This window comes from Charadrius vociferus, unplaced genomic scaffold, assembly GCF_000708025.1.
Source record: "Charadrius vociferus isolate BGI_N301 unplaced genomic scaffold, ASM70802v2 scaffold14, whole genome shotgun sequence".
NCBI classification, from domain to species: domain Eukaryota; kingdom Metazoa; phylum Chordata; class Aves; order Charadriiformes; family Charadriidae; genus Charadrius; species Charadrius vociferus.
Genome location: NW_009648876.1, coordinates 2,106,247 through 2,128,152, shown reverse-complemented (window position 1 = coordinate 2,128,152; position 21,906 = coordinate 2,106,247). Strand labels below are relative to the sequence as shown.

The window sequence follows — 21,906 nt, the reverse complement described above, 5'->3', positions numbered from 1 at the left end:
GTCAGAGCATCTTCTGCACAAGAACAAAACAACAAAAGGCTTGGGGAGAAAACTGAATCTTGATGGATTCTGTGTGGTTTCAGTTTAAAGGGGAGACTGTAAATGATAATACTTTCCATCCAAAAGGAATCAAGACAACTTAAAACCTAATGATTAACTTCGAGAAAAATTTCTATATAGGAAGGTCTCAGTTCTTCAATGGAAGTTTATAAACATACTTCTCAAAAAAATGCAACCAAAGGCATAATGTACGTATAAAAACTGAAAACTTGACTGCCACCTTATCAGAAAACTGCTAGTTAGCTGAATGAGAGAATGGGAAGCAGGGTGAGAAAAAAACTTTCCTATGCAATATTAGCACAAATCACTTAAGTGAAAAAAATGAGGAGTAAACTAAGTTTAAGGTATTTTACAAATAGGTTGGAATTGTGCTGTCCTCTTAGTATATCAGAAATACATGCTCAGAGATTGCTAACTGGAGCAGGGAAAAAACTCTGACAGACTTCAGAAGTGATGGAAAGGAAACTTCCCAGGAACTAGGAACTGAACATCACTTCCTACAAACCAGTATGCCAGACCACTGATTGAAAACAAGCCTGGAAGCAAAGATCCTCCTGCTTTTGAATTTCTTATAGATTTAAGGATTTTTATTTTTTTTTTTTTAATCATGATATATTGCTTTGATTAAAATACAGAAAGTCTAATGGCTGGATGTCTTCTTATGTTTTTGCAAATTTCACTTCATGCTTAAGTTTGAAGTAGATTAACTACTGATATAGAAAAGGGAAATGATACAACAGGCTATTCTAACAGTCTGCTAACATATAGTACATGACACTATCTACAGCACTGCCTAATGTACACTTTAAACGATGGAGAAAGCTATGCACATCTTTGAAAATGCTTAACTATATTATTCTGCATTTCTACTGCAACAATGGCCAAGGAAAGAGTAGTTCCTATTCTACAATGCGCTACAGGGATATTACATAATGTGGAAAACCCTCTCTTTAGCTTGTATTTCTCAAGGATATTCTGGCAGCCAAAAGTCTGACAGCCTGGGAAAATAATTACTGAGAACATGAATATTCCGAAGCTGGAATGACACTGATAAAACTGTATCAGGAGCAGCTGATAATAAGGAGCACTAAGAATACCTACCAACTGATGGAGCAGCAACTATAAGGTAAAAGAACAAATGAATCGACCAAACAAAAATTCCCTATGAAACCCCCAATCATCTCATTAATACAAAAATCTAGCCCATGAAACCTCTTTCCTACTTATGAAATAGCAGCAGACTGCCAACAAGACGTGGTAGTCCCTCATTTCACATTGCAGAAGTTTCTACTGCAAAGGAGACTCTAGTTTTGCAGCTGTCTCATGTGCCTGGTCCAAAGTATGCGTGTGGGCGCACATCCCTTTTGGATCTTTTTACCTTCACTTCAAAAATACTGGAAGAAATTAATGTTGCAGAATCAAGAAATAAAAAATTAGGAAACATAACAAACCCATGCAACCTTTTTGTTTCCTTTCCTTCCAGTGGGTTTTGCGATATAATCTTTAATATAATGTGATTACAATCTGCTTTTCCAGCTTATTTGAAGAAGAAGAAGCACGAGTAAGAAGCAGAGTAAAAACGAAGTACAAAGGAGAGCATGAAATTATGCATTTGCCATTTTCATTCTCAACTGCCTGAATTTGCAACTAATACAATAATTTTAATACATATTCACATAGATTTCTAGAACAATCAACTTTCAAAAGGTGTCAATAGTCACCATATCACGTGGAATTGGATGCTCTGGAAAGACAGCATTGGTCATCAAGCTCTCAAAACAATTTAAACAGGCATGGGAGAAGTAGAATTTTTTCCTTTTTTTTTCAACTGATTATTTCAAACAAGTGTTTTTCTCTCTTTATGCAGTTACACACCACAGTACCACTACAATTCAAACAAATTTTTTCAAGTGTTTATTATATAAATGATTTATCACTTTTTCTTAGGGAATGAAACTGTGTATTTTCAGCTCAGAAGATAAGCATTCGGGAAAAGCCACTAAATATTGAAAATTGGAAAATCAGACATGCAACTTAACTGACAAAGTCATGATGCTCCATAAGTTAGTTCATGCAACAGCATCTTTCCATTTCCAAGGAACAGGGTACTTGATGTCAAAATATTAAAACCATCTCATAACTAATAAAACAGATTTAGTATTAAAAAGAAGATCTAAGTCTCAGGGTAAATCTTCCTTTGAAAGCATTTATTGATCTTTCCTTCACAGCACCGTTCACCATTTCTGTAAAGCAATACTTTTGAGAATAGTGATGTAAGCAATGAATAAGTCACAATGACAAGTGGGTAATAAATAATGACTGACAGACTTTCCCTAAGAACATAGGACTGGTCTCCAAAGGATAAGGATAATCCTAAAGGTGGCAAAAAAAGGGTTATTGTAGCACAAAACCATCAAAATTACTGGAAATTTGTAAAGTTCTAAAGAAAGTTAAGAAATGTCAAAGAAAAAAAGAATTACTAGACGTTATAAAACAAACCGTAGCAGAATGAAACACGACTACAAGAACAGGAAAGACTAATAAATTATTCCCAGCAATTATAAACCAACAGTTATCCAGCTGTGTAAAATCATAAACTTTACAAGTTAAACTCAAGTTCTACAAAGTATTATATATCTACACGCATTTATCCATTCTTTCTGCTGGTACATTGGCCAGGGAACACAGAAGCTGAAGAAAGCCAGGTAGTTTAATGCACTTACTTGGATGACATATTCTGTATTAAACTGTGCCTTCCTGAAATACAATGGCATCACTGTTTTGGATACCAAAGGCCTAAATTCATCAAACATAGTATGCAGTGCAACTTATCAAGTCACTGTGTAAGTAGAACAAGAGAAGAAAATAAAAAAAATGGGGTTGTGGATAACACAGAAGACAGCAAAACAAGATGCCTATGGAATGTAGAACAAACAGGTCCATGAGAAAATACTTCAAAGGAAGAGTGTTCATTTGTTTTTAGTCCCTAACTTCTCAGTATCTACTGACACTTCACAGTCATTTTGAGATCATTTAAGCTTCCTGTAGTAATAAAAACAGACAGACCATCAAGTAACCAGGGAAAACTTAAATATGATTTTTTTTTCTTTAAAAATGTTATGCCGTCAAAGATTCTCTCTCATGTGATCAAGTTCCATAGAAAGAAAGAATGTCTTAAAAGTAGAAGAAAAAAAAGTCTTTAAAAGAATACCCTAAAAAAGGGACATCTTAAAACTTAAATTTAACAATAGAGATCACACTGGGGTCATAAACAAAAATTCTTATAAACATCTCCAGTGAGAAAAGTCAGTATTTCTTTTGTTATGTCAAACAATGTTCCATTTTAGATTGCAAAAAACAGATTTATTTTTCTTCTTATAACTAGTGTTATAGCATAGGCAACTGTTAACCAAGTAAATTCAAATAGATATTTATTATTTTATATACAAATGATATTCCCAACATTCAGTCTCCACATCTTTTGGTATTTCAGACTCAAAGAAATACTGGAAATTAAAATTAAGATGACTTTAAGAAATATCCTTAACTACCCTGCATCAGCTCAGATTTTATGAAAGGAAATTTGAAAATTATTTAGTCATCATTCTTAAGCAACTTATTTGAAAACAAGTATTTTCAACTACAGATTTACCTTAAACATATATTCTCCTTCATTAAATATTTCAGACAGGAATCACATAATCCAACTAGATGAAAAGAAGTGTGGTATTTTGGGGGGAGGTAATGATTGTAGGATGGGGTAAAATCATCTCTGACATCTTCACTAAAAAGAGAAAAGTACGTGGACTAAACAGGAACTTTTCCTATAGGCATCTGCAGTAGCTGCTCTGTCACTTCTTTGCCCGGTCTTGGTAAATTATGCCAGCTCTCAACAGACAGAAAAGCTGTAATTTGTTGTCTCCAATAATCTAATCTAATCTGATCTGATCTACGTTTATCACTATTTTAATTATGTTGAATCTTAATTTGCTATTTTCATTGCAAGAATATACACCTTACTCATTTTCCAAATAGACAGCATCTTATCTGTCTCAAAGGCTGCAGTTTAAATTTGAATCCTTCTCTCATTGCCAACCAGATCACACTTATATCAAATCACCTGTATTTGTTCTCTTCATTAAAATATTATTTTAATTAAGAATTCATTTTCTAAGCAAAATTCCCACCAATCTGAATGACCGATTTGTCTAAAGAGAGATAACTGTGATGAAGTTCCACTGAAAAGATTAAAATACTATCTAAAGTAGCTATTTACTTTAAAGTGGAAATTTATATCACCTCTTTTCCTAATACTCAATTTCTACCCTTTCTTCATGAAGTAAACTTTCAAGATCACTTTAAAAATTAAAACAATCCATGGTTTGGCATTATTGTAGAAAAAAACCCAATACTGGTTTTACTATTAAAAAAAACACAAGTGCATGAAGCAGCTCATTAACAAAAACGAAAGAGCCACCCCAATGTTTAAGATTAACAATAGTTATGCAATCAGTGCAAGCTTGACTCAGAGTTCCAGTTAAATTTAGAGTGAAATAAAGTCATTTTGGCCAAATTTAACATTACTTTTTTGCCAGCAGAATAATAGTTGCTTTACTCAAAAAACATGGGTCACCTCTTTAACTTATGTAATCGTTTTATGTTAATGTATAGTAAATATGGAGTATTTTCTAGATTAGCCAGCACACATTATGCCACAAGAGTTGCTTCCTCCAGCAACATTTTAGCATATAAAATCTCACGGTATAAAGACATCATATGACTAGAGGCTAGATATTAGCCATAAACCAGGCAGTCAAAAACCAAAGCTTCTACACACTACACTCCTGAAGCATCATGCCGCTTAATTTAATTTTAAATTAGTCTTCATCATCATTTATTACCAGACCTCAAATACTGCAAGAAGTGGTTTATGATGTACTATTTATTCCACCAAAATTCTTTTCACCTGTTACACAGAAAAAACGGTCTTCAGAAGTACAAAGCTGGTGCGTTTATCTACTTACTGTTCCAAGCGAACTAAGGCATGTGGGCAGTCATGTGTTTTACACAAATCATTAGAGATACAGGAATGTTTTGAATAGCCATCAATGGTTACATCATTAACTATAATTTACTGCAATGACTTATGATTTTCATTTCATAGAAGTGCATTAAGAGTGTGTTCTACACATACATTAACACTCCCCATCATAAAATAACGCCATTTAACTTTTCACAGAGTGACTTTTATGATGCTGTTACAGAAGGAACTAATTGTAGTTAAAGCATTTATTTTTTAAAAGGTCATGCTTTTTTATTGTAGTTTATAATATTTAAATGGCAGCGTATGAGTGTGAATGTGCATGTATGCGAACGTGGGGAACGTGTGTTCAATACTGAACCCATTCCAAAAAGTTCTGCAGAAAATGCAGAATAAAAAGTTACATGCATGTTAAGCTATAATGAGGTAAAAGAGAAATCTAAATTGTAAATGAGTTTTGGAGACAAATCAATGCTAATGAACAACAATTACTTCAGTCACTGTGTGAATTAAAACAACACCATTAAAAAAGCTTAGGTGTTCCGCTAGTGAGCATGTCTTTAGTCTCTGGCAGATCATGCAAGACCTAGTTCAGGAGAAGCAGCAAGCACAAAGAAAGTAAGTTTAAAATTATTTTGTTTTGAAGCTTCACTTCAAACAAAAGCTTCAGGAAAGCCTGCACAACTCAGAAAATCCCATCCAGTTTTAATGACTGCCCTGAATGCCTGATAAAATTTCAGATTTTCAGAGAGCTTATAAACCTAAAGATGACTCAGAGCAGTCTCTTTTGTTCCCTTTCTTGCATGTAAAACAGCCAGTGAAAAATCAAAATGTTTCCTTAAGAAAAAAGGGCTTTTGTTTGAGCTAAAAATAAGCCTAAACATCCTGTTCTTTACCTGAATGCTCAAAACCAGCTGCAGGTAGTAACCATGTAGGGAGAAACTACAGAGGGCACTGTTGTATCAGTTTTCAAGAATTACAATGGTGATGGGACCCAAGAACAGAAGACTGTCAGGAAAATAAATAACTAACTAAAGAAAGAATCCGGAGTTAGGAGAGCATGCAAATGCACTAAACCTAAAACAATAATAAGGCAAAAAGACTGAAGCTGTATTTCTGAAGGAAAATGGACTGAAAAAAAAGTTCACATAACAGACTGTCAGGCTGATAGGAATACTGCAGTGCACACATTTGGCATTTTCCTTTGTAGTACTTCGCATGGAAAAGGTAACTAATCATAGCGCCGCCTTATCCTTTGCAAACAGCAACCTATTACTGGAATCCCACTCATAATCAATATGAAAATGAGTGATGACTGTTATGCAATTCTTCCACAGGCAGAATTTATCAACAGAAAGAATATCTCCCACTGAACAGTCCTTTTACAGTGTAAAAGGCCAGTTCCATTTTATTCCTTTTCATAATGACAGTTACAAATCAATCACTTCTATTTTGAAAATGGTAATGTTGGTGCAATGTAAACCAAATGAAATCCCAGCTGTTCCAGAAGAATTACCTTTAAATATACTGATCAGAAACTGTAAGTGTCCAGCTGAAAATAGTGTAACGATGCAATTGCTACACATGTGATATTCATATCAAAGGGGGGTGGGTGTTAAATAAGTTAGCTTAAATAACTCAGTGATTTTATAAGAAAGCAAAATGATTTTTACACAAATAAGAAAGCAAAATGATTTTTACACAAAGAATTAGCCTCAGAGATAAAAATATTAATGAAGACAATTTTGAGAAATGTTTTACTATTAATTTATATGAAAGCTCGCCTGTCCTTGATTGCATTTTATTAGAACTCACCCCAATTACATTTCATTAAACACTAATAAATTTTAAAAGATATATTACTGCTGCCTAATAAGCAGTGTAAATAATATAAAGCAGCCAGTTACCTCAGCACAGAATAAGATAATTTACTTTTCATATTTTTCATTTTTATCCTTAAAAACCATGATGAAGATGCCAAGTAAGAAACCAAAGTACTGAAATAAGATCTGGACAGAACCATCCACTTAAATGAAACCGTAGAGAAGAAAGGTGTTGCTGTTTTTCACTAATGTGGGGGCAAACCCCACAAGCAGCATGTTTTACAGTGCTACAGCAAAAAATCTATGACTTTCATGAACGTTGACTCAAATTCACATTCAGAGAGGAAAGGCTACATGGAAGGTATTTTCAAATTAAAATAGGCAATATCTTCACAATAAACCAAAGAATAAACGTTAACAGAGAAGATGCTCAAGCAAACAGAACATGTACCAGAAAATTCTTTACAGCTATGGGAATGAATGAGCAAACCAAACAAAATCAAAACCACAGACGGTGCCTGTGGATACTCACTCACATCCACCTGCATAAGAACTGTGATGGTAACTGTGGAGGAATTGTGTCTCTAAGCATGCAAAGACAAAGGTACTACATGAAAGGAAACTGCCACAGAAAATGAAAATCTAATTTTTTTTATTTTTTTTTTTTTACTTGCAAAACCAGACAACAAATATATTTACCAAGCAAGTTCCTTCACAGACATTGAGACCTGGAATTCTTTCTAAGTGGTTTAAGTAACTGTTTCAAACAAGTTGTTAACAAAAATAAATAAAAATGAAAACTAATGTGCATGTCAGAAATGGATTTCATCCAGGTTTTGCCTCTGGCTTCCAAACAGACCAGTATATATTCTGTCTTTAGCCTAGTTCTGTCTCTAAATCAGAATTATTTTAAAATTGCTGAACATACTACCAGTCTAGTAATCTGTTTAGCTCTTGGGTTTTATTAGCATTGTTTCTAGCGCTGTAGTTCTGCTAAAATAAAGTTTCATCTTATTTTATTTTTTCCAAGTATTAATAAAATTTCACTAGTATTACTTTTATACTTTTTTACTCCTTTTGAAGCGTATATGATTTGCAGGCAGGCAGGTTGCATGCATGCAAACAAAACTAAGTTTGTTAGGTACACAGTATTAATAAAATAAATGCATATTAACCTACTGAATATACACTATGACACAAAGCTAAAACAGGTGAGGTTCTCAAGTTAAAATACATTTGTTCTATGTAAAACTTTAACTCAGAAATGTTGTCGTTCATTCCTACAGACGTGCAATTGGATCCAAATGGGGCTGTTACTGAGGCTGTTGAGTCTATGCATGTCACTTAAATAAAATTCAAGCCATGAAAAAGGTTTTGATAACATTTACAAAATTGACTTAAACATCTTAATGTCTTTTTCCATTTAACTACAATACTGAGTGCCAAAATGTTAATAGATAACTCTCTAAATATTCAAGATACTTAACAAGATATTTGAGGTTCCTTTCTCCCCCTGCAATACAGCACATTAAAACCAATTTTACTATCGTCATTTATTCAAAGCTTGATTATGAGCAATAGCTGCGAGAAGAAATACAGCATTGTTGATTCATATACAAGCATTTCACTTAACTACATTGGATAATAGCAGTGCTCCTAAAGGAGTATAAAGGCAAAGTGATTAGAAGTCATTACTGTTAATTAGCATTCACTTTACATTGATAGGGATGAACCTTTTCTGTGCTGAACAAATGGAAAGCTTTTATCTGAAAGTCTGCCAAACCTGGTCAAGGTAGGCACTGAAATAAAGTGTCAGTGTCCAGTAAGCTGAATTCAAAACAACAATAACAAAAAAGCAAAACAAAATCTAAGGATGTATCATCATCCAATTAGTGAGATTCAGTTTTTAAACAGGAAAAGGTTTGAAGGGAATGAGTAAAACTGGAAACTCATACTTCACATTCTGCAATCTCACTGATAAAAGGAGGAAATGTGTGTTTATCAAACTTGCTGCGAGTGCACGGTTCATTTGGCGTCCTGTAAACAAAGCCTGGCTGCCCATTTCCAAATGCATGTGAGAATCTTGCAACCCAGAACATCATATTCAGCAGGCAAGGTCACACTAGAGATGCCCTGGAAATGGGAAATTAGGAAAACCTGGCAATCAGAGGTTTAAAGCTGACCAGAACAAGCCCTCGGGCTTGCTTACCATCTTTCACCACCAGCCTGACTGTCTCTGCTTATTCAGTATCAACACAATAAGACTGAGAGTGAGTGAAAACAACTCCACACACCTAACAGGGAGAAATACAGTGACTTTTTTGTTTACATAAAGCTCAACATTTCTCACGGTAAGAAACTACCTCAAAGATGTTGCTCAAGATCCCCTTCTGGAAAAAAAAAAATTGACCCTTCCTGAACAGTTCAGATGAGACACGGAGAATGACAGGCATCCTGTTGATTAAAAAATTTCCTTTTTCCCATCTCATTTTAAAATTCAAACTAAAAAAAAAAAAACAAAAAAAACCCAAACCTAAACAAATCCTGTCTTGTGAATGGAACAAGATACATAATTATTTTTACACTGCTTAAAGCACTGCCAACTATGCAATTAGTTCTTACCCTCTTCCCTTAATTCACACTCTTACTCGCTGATGATGATAATGGTCATCCCCTAACAGGAGGAAGCGACAGAGCTCCACTCCAGAATTAATTAAAAGAAAAAATAACAAGTCGATTAAAAAAAGAAATCGTTGAACACAACGAGTGCAAAGGGACAATTAAAATTGTCACAGATAAAAATCTAGTCATTATAAAAGGCAGAGGAACTTAATCTATGTCACATGAAAAACCACAGCAAATATTTTGTCTTAAAAAAAAAAATAATAACCTTACTTTATGAAGAAGCACAGTTATTTATTTCTTCCCAGTGTAGGTAGCCATTTCATACAATTTCAAAAAGTTCACATTTAACTTTCATGTCTAAAGGCAAAAAGAATTGTACTAAGAGATACGGTCTCCAAATGTTCATCTAATCAACATGACTAGCAGAGGGCCCAAAAAAATAAACTCCATTGTTTGATTTACCACTGTTACCCCTAACTGGACATGGAAGATTTTTTAGTATGTTTCTTCAATACCGATGTTACAATTTCACTTGCTGTATAAATTCTATGTTTCAATTGATTAATTATATATAAAGTTAACATAACAAAATATCAAAGGCACAGTATTCTTGATTTGCAATAATCTTAAAGTATAGTGGAAAAAATTGAAGAGTGATTAGTTTGGAAATTCAGCATAAAGACAAATTCCTCTTCCTATAATTTAATCTTTTTAAAAAATGTTGAGAAATACATCTTTGAGGAATTAGTCTGTACATCTACAAATAATTCAGACTGTAATAGGGAAAATATTAGATTCTCTTCAACTGAAAACATAGGGAATTATGATTAGAACAGAACTGTTCTGCCCACTTCTAAATTCTCTGAATCCCATCAGTGAGAAGGGGAAGGTACCTACTGTGTCTGAATTTATAAACTGCAAAAATAGTTTGGTGAACAGTGTGCTGAGATCCTCAGATTACAGGTTCTTGAAGTCAGTCAGGATTGCATAACTAATAATATTTAGATCTTTAAGACTCCTAAGAAAACCTGCAAGCCTTATTTGCATGAGTTAAGAGTATACTATTAGTCTTTATCATGTAAATACTACCACTGAAGTCAGGAGCACTACCAAGAGCTGATTAAAACAGACACCTAAAAGCCAAAAGACTATTTCTAAATACTTTACTATTTCTTTTAAATGCATTTTATAACAGTGAAGACAGTGAAGTAATGCCTGCAGTAGAATAATACATTACACTTACTCATTGTTTTTTCCTGAGGAGAGCATCTAGGCGTTTAGCTGTATCAAAGCCACAGAAAGTCAGTCATCACACTGAACCCAAGAACTCTTTTTACCCATTGGCCACAGCTACTAAATTCTGGAGAAGGGTGGAAGGATGACAGTTTTCTTAGCATGGAAGACTATTAGCAATAATGAGGAACTGAGAGCTTTATCTTCTGTGAGAGAATTAATGCTTATCCAAAGTCCACAGAATAACCTTGTATTTCATCCATTCATCTCATATCCTGAAGAACTCCAAGTCTTTGTGAGTTTCACTGAATAATGAGAGGACCTAAGTTATCTCTATTCCACCTGAACCTGCGCAGCCAAAGCACTTTGGCTGAGACAAAATATCATTTAAAATAACATCTAAAATTACACAGCTATTGCAATTTTAACTCTCAGCCAGGAATACTTCCTGTTTTCAGTAAACATCAGTCTGGGTCAAAAATCATGAATCTGTCCTTAAAAAATAACTACTAAATACGGAGGTCACTGTATTAATAAGCTCTGTGTTTTTGTAACTAAAAACCATATTCCTTATTCTTAGTGACTGACTGAGTTGTAAGATCACTGCTCCAGAATGTGACAATATTTTAGAAAACACATTTTCTTTCTTTCCCCTTCCACATTACTGATAAAATGAAACAGTGCCACAACCAAAGGCTATTGCTATTCAAACGTTCCATACATCCAATATATCCAATATCAATTCTTATTTTTCAGCTGATGATCAATGGATGACATAATAATTAATAATTCTTCAGTCCTGAGATCCAACACATTAATTTTTTTCAAGTGTACTCTTTGAGTTTTTGTAAGCTTGCAGGTTCTGAACCCACAAAGTGCACCACAAAAAGAACTCTGACAGAAATAATGTGTTAAAACTGAAAATGCACTGAAAAATCAACTTGCATGTTTTATAATAAACACGGGGAGATATACTACAAAGAAACTCTGCATAGAATCAATTTTTGAAATACTAATTTCAAAAAACTCAAGTAATTAAAAATATATGAAAAAACAGCTAGAAGAAAAAATGTTTTTACCAAGTCCAAAATTCTACAAATTACTCCAGCAGTGGAAACTTACCAAATAAAGGCAAAGCCTCCACAGAGCAGAGGCAATAAGGCAAGAAATTTCGAAGAGGACAGAACTGTCTACTGAAACCCAGAACAGAAATAAATTACCTTGCATTGGTTTTTATAGTCTGGAAGCTGCTACAACCACTGCCCTAAACAAAAGTTTAGCCATAGTTCCATGAGATACAGAAAACAATCCAACATTCAACCCATCTAACACCACTTCTGTACGTGCTTGCATAAAACATCAACGTATTATTTGGACAAGATCATAATTACATTGAAAGGGGGAAAAAAGCAGTTAAATATGCCTATATTGAGAAGTATATTGCAGGAAAGTTTCATAAAAACACGTCCATGCTCCAGTCTTTCCAACCACTAAAGGGAAAGAGACACGGTTTTCCTACACATTTCCTGGTTTCAAGGACAGTGCCACGATAAAACCCTGAAGGATAATTCAGATAACTAAGAAACCCTAGTGTTTACATGCTTTGTTGGAAAAATCTCCAATACACAAACCAACAAACACGGACAAACAATGGTATCAGTAATCCCAATTCAGTAACATGGTTAGTAGATTAAATTATTCCTTAGAGTTCAGGATTTACATGTCTCATGAAGTAAATATTCTGCTATCGGGTGAGGACTGCATAGTAAGATACTTTTAGACATCATATAAATACTCTGATATGTTTCACAATATATATTGAATACAGAATCTAAACCAGGGCACTAGGTTCAACTAAAAAATAAATATAAAATTCCTTCCTACCTATTCATCATCTGGGTTTGTGACAATAAAATTAGCAGTTTTACAGTCATAGGCAGTCAGTATCGCTTTCTGAATCCCGTGAACTAGAACAGGACTATTGTCCTGGGTTACCCAGCACTGCAGGGAATTTTTAATTTTATCTTGTTCTCATAACATTGTTTTTAAGAACATCAAATACGTTCAAACACATACTAGTTTTTCCGAATGTGTTTTGTTTTAATTTTTTACTAAAGCACGTGCACCACAAGCGTTCTTTACAAACGGAAAGTGAGGCACACTATGTGATTTTGATCTAGACACACCTTTCCTGTATTCTTGGGCCCAAACCATTTGACAGAAAAATAGAGCTATGTTAGTTTGACCAGTGTTTTGAAATTACGTCCACTCAAGGATGCGTCTTGATAAGGCTTCCACAGAACTCCTCCCCTCCCTTCAACAGAATGCAAATTGAGCTCTCTGTTTAAAACTATCAACATCTGGAGGGAAAAAAAAAAAAAGAAAACTAAAGCAAAATCCTCAGTGATTAAGACTCACGTAGTCAAGCTACAAAACTACAGTTATAAAAAAATGTGAAAAAATAAAAATAGAAAGCTTTCAAAGTTACTGTTAACACACAAAAGAAAAATTTTCATGTATTTTTCTTAAAACTAAAAAAACAGATTTACAGCTGCTGTAGTTTACGTCCCCCTGATAATTTTGCAATTATTCATCAGAATATGCAAGACTTCTGAAACTTTTGCACCAGAATTTCATAGACAAGTTTGACTGTAAAGACGTGGTTACCCAAAGTCTAACATAAAGACAGTATATTGTTAATATTTATGTCTTTAAAGTATCATATAGTGGAATTAATATTACTCTACAGGAAATAAATAGTTATTTAGTTCCAGACAACTTGATAACATCTCTTCCAACTATAGTTATAATTATCATGTACAAACTTCCAAAGCAGAAGTTGTCAAGATTTAACATTAATATTAATTTATGTCAGGCATCCATTTCTCCAAAGACAGCAAGAATCAAAAAGGAAGTATCATCTTAATTGCCACTAATCTGCCCATTTTTAATTAAATTGATCAGTAATTTATTATCTTACTCAGCAGCAGAAAGCTGTTTGTATGCAGCTTTAAGAGACAGCTTATACTAATCCTTCTAATTTCTAATACTATCATGGTACAAAAATAATTTAAAACTGCTGTACCGTATTTCTTTTCATTTGTGTACTGCATGATATGCACATTCCATTATGAAGAACTCTAGAGCATAATCATAGAATCATTTAGGTTGGAAAAGCCTTCTAAGATCATCGAGTCCAACTGTAAACCTAACACTGCCAAGTCCACCACTAAACCATGTCCCTAAGGATCTGCATGTCTTTTAAGTACCTCCAGGGATGGTGATTCAGCCACTTCTCTGAGCAGCCTGCTCCAGTGCTTGACGACCCTCTCAGTGAAGACATTTTTCCTAATACCCAAACTAAACCTTGCTGGCAAAACTTGAGGCCGTACAGCCTACATGCACTGTTCTGTTTCATAGTCTCATACTCCAACACAGGTGTGTGATTGATTTTACTTTAGAGGAACATGATTTCCCTGCCAAAATGTTTAGAAGATGTAACATTCGACTCCAACATGGTTCAGGAAGCACACTCCATTCAACCCAAATTCTTAGTTCTTATCTGCAAGTTACTTTTTTTTTAAAACTGAACAAAGAATAAGCCTGAGGCTTTTAGGTTCAAGAACCTCAGTTCTAATTTCAATGGAGGAAAGGGGACTAGAAAATGTTCAATACCTGAATTGTAGACTACAAATATCATTAGCTGAAGTTTCAGAACATAGTCTACCAGTTTGATCAATTAAATTAAATGTGCATTTACCTTTTTTAAAATAGCAATTAATATAATTTTCTGAATGTTGTATTGTTTTAGTATCATGCACTGCAGTCATCAACTCAATTAACTGAGATAGACATAGCATGTTCACTCAAATTTTGTGTAAAACCTCTGGAGTCATTGGGAGGTCTTCTATGTATTTCAATGAGATCTGATTTAATTCCAGTGGAAAATAAAGTACTACATGAAACATTGCGGAAAAGAACAGAGAATAAATTTCAAGTGTTTCAGGAAGTAAGCTCATTATCTCCCTTTAACTGGTTTTGCAGCTAAAAAGAATTGATATATGTTACTGCTATTATGTGATATATTAGAGCTTAGATACAGGGCTACCAGAATCAAAACTATCATTGTAAAATATTCTGTAATACCTTGTGAGCGATGTGCAACATACAAATAACAGATTCAGGCTTACAGATCGTAAGTGTACACAAATAGAAATGTCTACACATTAGTTTTCATACATTGATAAGCGCACAAACCCCAAAAGATATCTCATTCCAGTAATCAAGCAATGCATTATTTCAAATATGAAACTACATAAACATTTTATTTATAGATAATTTTCACAATTATGTTTTTTGTAGTATATGCTGAGCACACATTATGGGTGCTTTTATTAAATAGGAACAAGGTTTTGAGTTGAAATGGGGATTAATAAGTCTGATTTACATTGGGGAGAAAGGAATAAAGTTACACTATATATTTACAATGCCAGGAAGAACAAGGGAATAGAAATAAAACTTGCAAAAGTGTTCCATTTTTTTCTCAAAGCTTTCCTTAAATGCCCAAGTGGATCATTTACTTAAATTCAATATAATTGTCCCCAATTATTTAATTCTTTTCATTCAGCATACCTTAACAAGTTTCATGAGGTGGTAAAGGTCTTCAACCTCATCTTCCTGACATGTGGTATACACTTTTCCAGTATTTACACTGGTACCCTTTATGAAACCACGATAAAGCGGCAAATCCAACGCATCAGCATATAGGTCAATGGCATGGTGTCCTACTGTCTGATACATATAGCTGTCCAATTCATCAGTCTGCCCTGCCACAATTAAGAAACAATCATATTAGGTACATTATTTCAACAATTACAGATAATAACAATACTGCAAAGCACAGAGAAAATCTAAATGTTAGTATTTTTTGGTTCACAAACAGATATTTGGTGACAATACCTCTATAAACATGGAAATAATAAAAAAAAAAGTATTTCTCCACCCAACAGACATATGGAGAGGAAGACATCTGTCACAAACATGCTGCCTATTTGGAAACTGTAGTGTCTATTTCTTCTGTAGTATTCCTCCCTGCTTTATCCAAAAATCTCATAACAGTCCAATTCTCCTCCTATTTATATGGTAATTTTAATAGGAACACAGTTCAGAGGCACAAACCCAGATGCATTTCAACACACTCGGAGCAAGAAATTTGGAATGCACTGCAACACTGAGAATAAGCAACAGGTTGTCAAAATTTCCAAAACTTTACTGTTAAAATTGTTATCACAGCCATCAAGAAAGAAGAGGAGATTATTTCTGCTTAAGTAGAATAAAAGTAGACCACTTAAATGTTTTGACATTGCTTAATATAAAAAAAAAAAAAAGAAACAAGAAAAGGAAATCTGTTATAATATCCAGGCCCTTTCTTCCTTCACTCCTTCTAAAAATTAAGCTCGAAATGAAATCAACTCTTTGCCACTACTTCCTTAACCAGGAAAAAAATTCACTTAGTTTTGTTACAAGTAGTTTGTAGCTTGCAGATAAGAAAAAACCTGCTAAAATGCAGACATCATGAATCAGAAGTAAATCACAAATTATATGATAAACCATTTCCTTACAAAATCTTTCAGATATTTTTTCAAACAGATTGATAAAGCAATACATCATTATTAGTGAAGTCTCCACTTTATTCATTAAAAGCTAACATAGTTCACTATTTTAATACTAATTTGTAATACTGGAACTTCTCTTAATTTATACAGACACATCAATTGTCTCTGCTGTATACCTGTATGTAGCATACCTTGCAAAGAGGAAGGTCTGTAACATTGAGCAAGATAACTGATTTGTGATGTAACAATTAGGTCACGTCACATTTGAAACCATACAACAGATATACTTTTGCTCAAAACAGGCAAATACAAAGCAATAATCACAACTAACCAACCTAGACCAGAAGAGCTGATTTAAAAGAAAACTCAGTGTTTTTCAACATACATGAATATGACAAGGTCTTTAAACTGATACGCAGTTCAGAATACACAGCTTTTTTATTAATTGAGACTCTCCAGGCAACAGTGGTACAAGATAAAATAAAATGAAAGGCATAGCATCCGCTATTGCCTGAAGCACCTCAATTAACTTTCCACAGAATTTCCAACTACACACTTAAAGAGAGCATTTTATGATTTTAATGACAATATTCTACATTTCTGATGTGGATAAATTAGTTTAAAGACAACATATTTCAACAAGATTAGAGATGATTATGTGCTAGCTATCCAGAAAATAAATTGTTGCTGTATTCCCTGGCATTTGCCAGTTCCATCCGTGACTCATTTGCGATGGCAGCTCCCTACTTCCTTCACTTTCTGTGTATCTTCCTAGCATACAGTTTGTTTAACATATGTTGAACAGTTAACCCATGTTAAAATACTTTAACATTCTCCCCTACCAACTGGAAAACAACTCACTTCCTTTTCAAGTCTCTGTTCAAGTTTTTGCTCTAGTCCATCACAGAAGTACTCAGCTCAGCCTCTCGCCTCACCACTGACGTAGACTACCTGAGTCTCTCCCGTTCTCTTTCATAGAAATAAGTCTAGGTGCAGACTGTGAGGAACTGATCAGAAAACTGATCCAAGCTAAAAGGAAGGAAAAAGGCAGGAAAAAGAAGTGCATCAAGGTAAATTCTAACCCAGATCAGTACCTCAATCCAGTTCACAAATGTTGGACTAGAACAATAGAGGAAGACATACAAGGCTAAAAATTAATAACCAGCAGCAAAACTGCATATGTTTAGCAGCTAGAATTGTTTATGATAGTTTAAAGCTGTTCTAGAAATACAGTGTTTGTTTTGTTTAATAGTATCCTCTACTACATTTCACTATTTGTGCTACTGAACTCACACAATCCCTTTGTCTACCACCAGGAATATTCATATCCTCCCTTTTTTCAAACCGTGTAAGCTTTTCTGTTAATGATCTTCATCTTCTTGTGTTTTTTTCCCCTTTGAGGAAAAATATATTTAATACATCTCCATAGCATTTTCTTTTTTCTGCCTTTTTTAAGACTTCTAGATTGCCCCTCAATATGCAAAACTATATAAAAACACATAAAGGAACTTAATTCAGGCACAGCTGTGCCTCCATTGTTTCTAATATAAAAAAAAATAAAATCCCCTGTAAGAAACATGGCTTTCATACCTGTGTTTTCAGCAGGTCTTAAATTGGCTAGAGCAACAATCTGATGCCCAGCAGCAACACACTGCATCATATTATAACAGCTGTCCTTCCCACCACTGTAAGAAAAAGAAAATAGTAGCAATTAAAAGTACTGATAAAAGTTTTAGCCCCTTATGACTTTTGCCTAACTACTTAAAAATGAGTATCATCAGAGGTGGTCATAAAGTTTTGAAATTAAAAAAAAAGGTTTCAAAAATATTAGCAGTAGGAAAAGGATGATTTCACCATACGTTTGCTATAGATGTATAGTGCCTACATACAGTATCCATAAAGAACATATCCAGTTCTGTATCTTATTACTAATCTGAGAGGTTCCATGAAGAACAGCCACTTACACTGGAATCCCTTCAGAACAAGGACTGTCTTCCACACCAGAGATGAATTACTCTGTACTCCTTACTAGATAACTTGGATTTGAAAACCAGTATCTGCTCCAGAGAGTTGCTAGCATTAACAACCTTTTTAAACGAAGACTGTCATGTTAGGAATAACATTTATCTTTCATAGGATATGTTGCCTAAAGTTTCAACATTTTAAATGTACTTCCCTTTCTCAAAAGCAGTAATTACTATAGGTAGTAGGTTCAGTTGACACCGCATTGAACATACAAATTTTTTACTACATACAATTGCATATAAAAATAATTACTGCTGATTAAAAAAAAAAAAAAAACAAACAGAAAAATATTTTTCTCCAAGGCCAAGAGATGACATTCTTAACACAGGGAATACAATTAATTTTGACATTCATTCAAGACCTACTAGAATCTTTTCCACTACCAGTGAGGACAGAATCATGCTCTCCTGGTGTAACTGAAATATAGTATTTTTTATGGATTATAATCACTATCAAAAGAAATAGTATAGTCTAACAATAAAATTAAGAGTGCTCTAGGATACACACTGCTTGCAAAAACCACATTCAGACTCACAACCTTCAAACTACAACTGCAGGTAAAGATCCTATTCTTTAAATGCCAAGGCACAAAAACCAGCCCAGGGCAGGAAATGGAACAGAGACCTAGACCAGCTCTGTAAAACTGTGTCTTGCCTTAGAGTCACTGAGACACGAACAGGAGAACAAATAGTACAAGGGGTCCTTGCTACAACAGACCGTCAGTTTCCTTGTGACCACAGTATTACTAACAAACCTCAGCATTTCCAACATAAAGTTCCCACTTTTATCTAGTTCTCTACGCAAGAGCTTGGAAGTATGTTACAGGAATGTAACCATACAGCTATTCCCCTCAATTTCTTCTTTTATCCATGATAGAATTCTGTATGCTGACCTTAATTCACTGTATAATTCAAATCTAAAGTAGAAATAGTATAAGTAACATGGCATCCTTTCGTACTTAACAGATTTTCGTAAAGCAGTTGTTTATGTTTCAGTGCTGTAAAAGTAAATATAAATATGGTAATAAATAGATTCCCAATTCAAGGTTCCATCTTTACCTGACATTATTCTCATGCATACCTACAACTTTCTTCTAAGCTCTATATGGACAAAAAAAATATTTTAAAATCATGTTCATTACTTCTGAATATGGTGCTTGATAGCTTGAAAATGCAGAGAGTATTCACTTCATATTGTGAAATTTCACGTTTAACAGAATCGTAATGAGACAAAGGCTTTTTTCTTTCTGAATGACTTCATTCAAAAAAATAAAAGCCTCCCACTAGTTCGGATTTTAACTCCAAACACAATTTCAGAAGAATAATTATATGACAGGAGATAATTGCCTACGCTGTTTACAGCATTTCAATTTTAATTTTTTTAATCAAAAATGAAAAGGACACTAGAATAAATCAATTAATCTTTCAAATTAATTTATATATATATATATATAAAAAAAAAGTTAAGATGAGGCAACATTCAGATTTCCCACATTTGACCACTGATTACTTGATCAAAATTGGTAGAGCGCTCACTGGATCACATGCTACTCTACTGCTATTTATTTTCTATATTATTGTTACCATGGCCCTAAAAACTAACCGTACCAAGAATCAAAACGACATGGTGCCTACCTACAAGGCCTTCTACTCTAGCTGTGAAACACACAACAGTTAAGACCAATGAAGCCAGACAGCCCATGCTGTGGGAGGAAGGTAAACTCAGCGCAGTCCCAGCTTGGCTGTTGTCTAATAGATTGTGACACAAAAAAAAAAAAAAAAGCTTTAAGAAGAGAGATGAAGGCAGGTACTGAGGTAGCCTGGGGACTGCTCTCAATTCTTATCACAGAAAAAAATCACAAGGCCTTTTTGTAGAAAACTGTACAAAGTCGGGCAACAGTCAGGGTTAGTTTTGACAATGTTGCAAGTATGTTAATAGGTAGGCTTATAAACAAACAAAATACCAGAAAAAAATACACGGTAACCATAAAGATACGGGTCTGTGAAAGACTTCTGAGCAAAATTCCTTTCTATTGACAAGTGTAACTATTTACAATAAGAAAACTCTAGAAGAACTAAAGAGTTGAAAAACATCATATTTCAGGTAAAAGATTGGCTTTAAAATGTCTATGATTTAGCACAAAACACAATACAGGGTTTACCCCATAAATACCACCTTAAAGCAAGACTATCAACTTTAAGTGTGGCCAACATTTTAGAAGAAAAAGAAACAGGTTGAAGTAGTTTTATATATAATCCTGACCTTTTCAAAAGTAAGAAGCACTTTTCAAATACTTTTTTTTTCCCCTCTGATCTTTGAAGCTAGCTCTGTTACAAAGATTTCAGACACTTTGATGTCTCTTTAAAACTCTTCTTAAAACTATTACTGAAACTAAATCCATCCTTGTAAAATTGCCCATTAAAATAGCAATTGTGTCAGAAACCTGTTTTTAGGATTTTATTTCATCCTGCCTTTTAACACATTCCTCTACTTAGACAATATCAAAATAAAGAAGCCTGGAAGACAAAATCTTATCTATAAAACAAGAGAAACCACAGAAGCTGGTTTTCCTGCTCTGTATTTAAGCAAATCTTGAAAAACGTAAAGTAACATTTGCTGTATTTTTTTCCTCTTTGGACGATGTTTGGAATGATTTGAAATTGTTGTGGCCAAACCCCGATTTCAACAAGGCTTGATGTTAGATGTTGCCTGAGAGAATTTAATACATTAAATGTTAAGACTTCATTACATAGTTACTGCACCCAAAAATAAAAATACACTCCTTATATCCGCACAATCCTTTTCCATGCACAGGTTTCCTAGCTTCTTTTTTAATTAACTATTATTCTTAAGAAAACACACCTGCCCTTCATAGAAAATGTTAATCTCTTCCTAAAAACAAATACAAAAAAGCCATTTACAGTACAAGAACTGCAGAAACTGACAGAAACCGGCCGGGGGAGGGGGAGCAAATACAGCAGCCCCTGACAGAGAGGGCTGCGTCCAACTGCAACCGTTCAAATACGTGAGCTTCATCTTTATGAAATCGAGCAAAATGAAATCTCTCCCAAAAGGCGCACGAAAAGAATCTACCGTTGGGAGTTCAGAACAAAAAAAAAAAAAAAAATTATCCCAAGAGAGCTGAAGATACTTGAGGGAAAAAGGTAAAAGCCCCTGGAAAGGCAACGGGGAACGAGCCGCACTCCCCCTTCCCCGCGGGGCACCGGGCACAGGCCCCGCGGCGGCCTACCCCGGGACAGGGGGACCACGGGGAGCAGGAGATGGCGGGAATAATTTTGGGTGGCCTTATTTTTTTTAAAACAAACAAACAAACAAACAAACAGATACTGGTAGTTCTTGAGCGTCCCGCGACTAAGGCGAAAGCAGAAGGGGAATCTACAGCAGGGAAGCGCCCCGCCTGGCCCTGGCACTCAAACGCCGCCCGCCCACGGGCAGCTGACGCCGCGCCGGCAGGCGGCACAGA

The 21,906-nt window shown here is 34.5% G+C and overlaps 1 protein-coding gene across 1 annotated transcript in view; it reads right to left on the bottom strand.

The window, feature by feature from the left end:
• DPH6 (diphthamine biosynthesis 6) overlaps positions 1 to 18,057 on the bottom strand; it is a 206,830-nt gene extending 188,773 nt beyond the window's left edge. The window contains exons 1-2 of the mRNA XM_009886923.1: positions 17,988 to 18,057; positions 15,415 to 15,608 (exon numbers count right to left, since the gene is read on the bottom strand). Coding sequence (XP_009885225.1) covers positions 15,415 to 15,608; positions 17,988 to 18,057 — 264 coding nt within the window. The remainder of the gene's footprint in view (positions 1 to 15,414; positions 15,609 to 17,987) is intronic.
• Between the last annotated feature and the right edge of the window lie 3,849 nt (positions 18,058 to 21,906).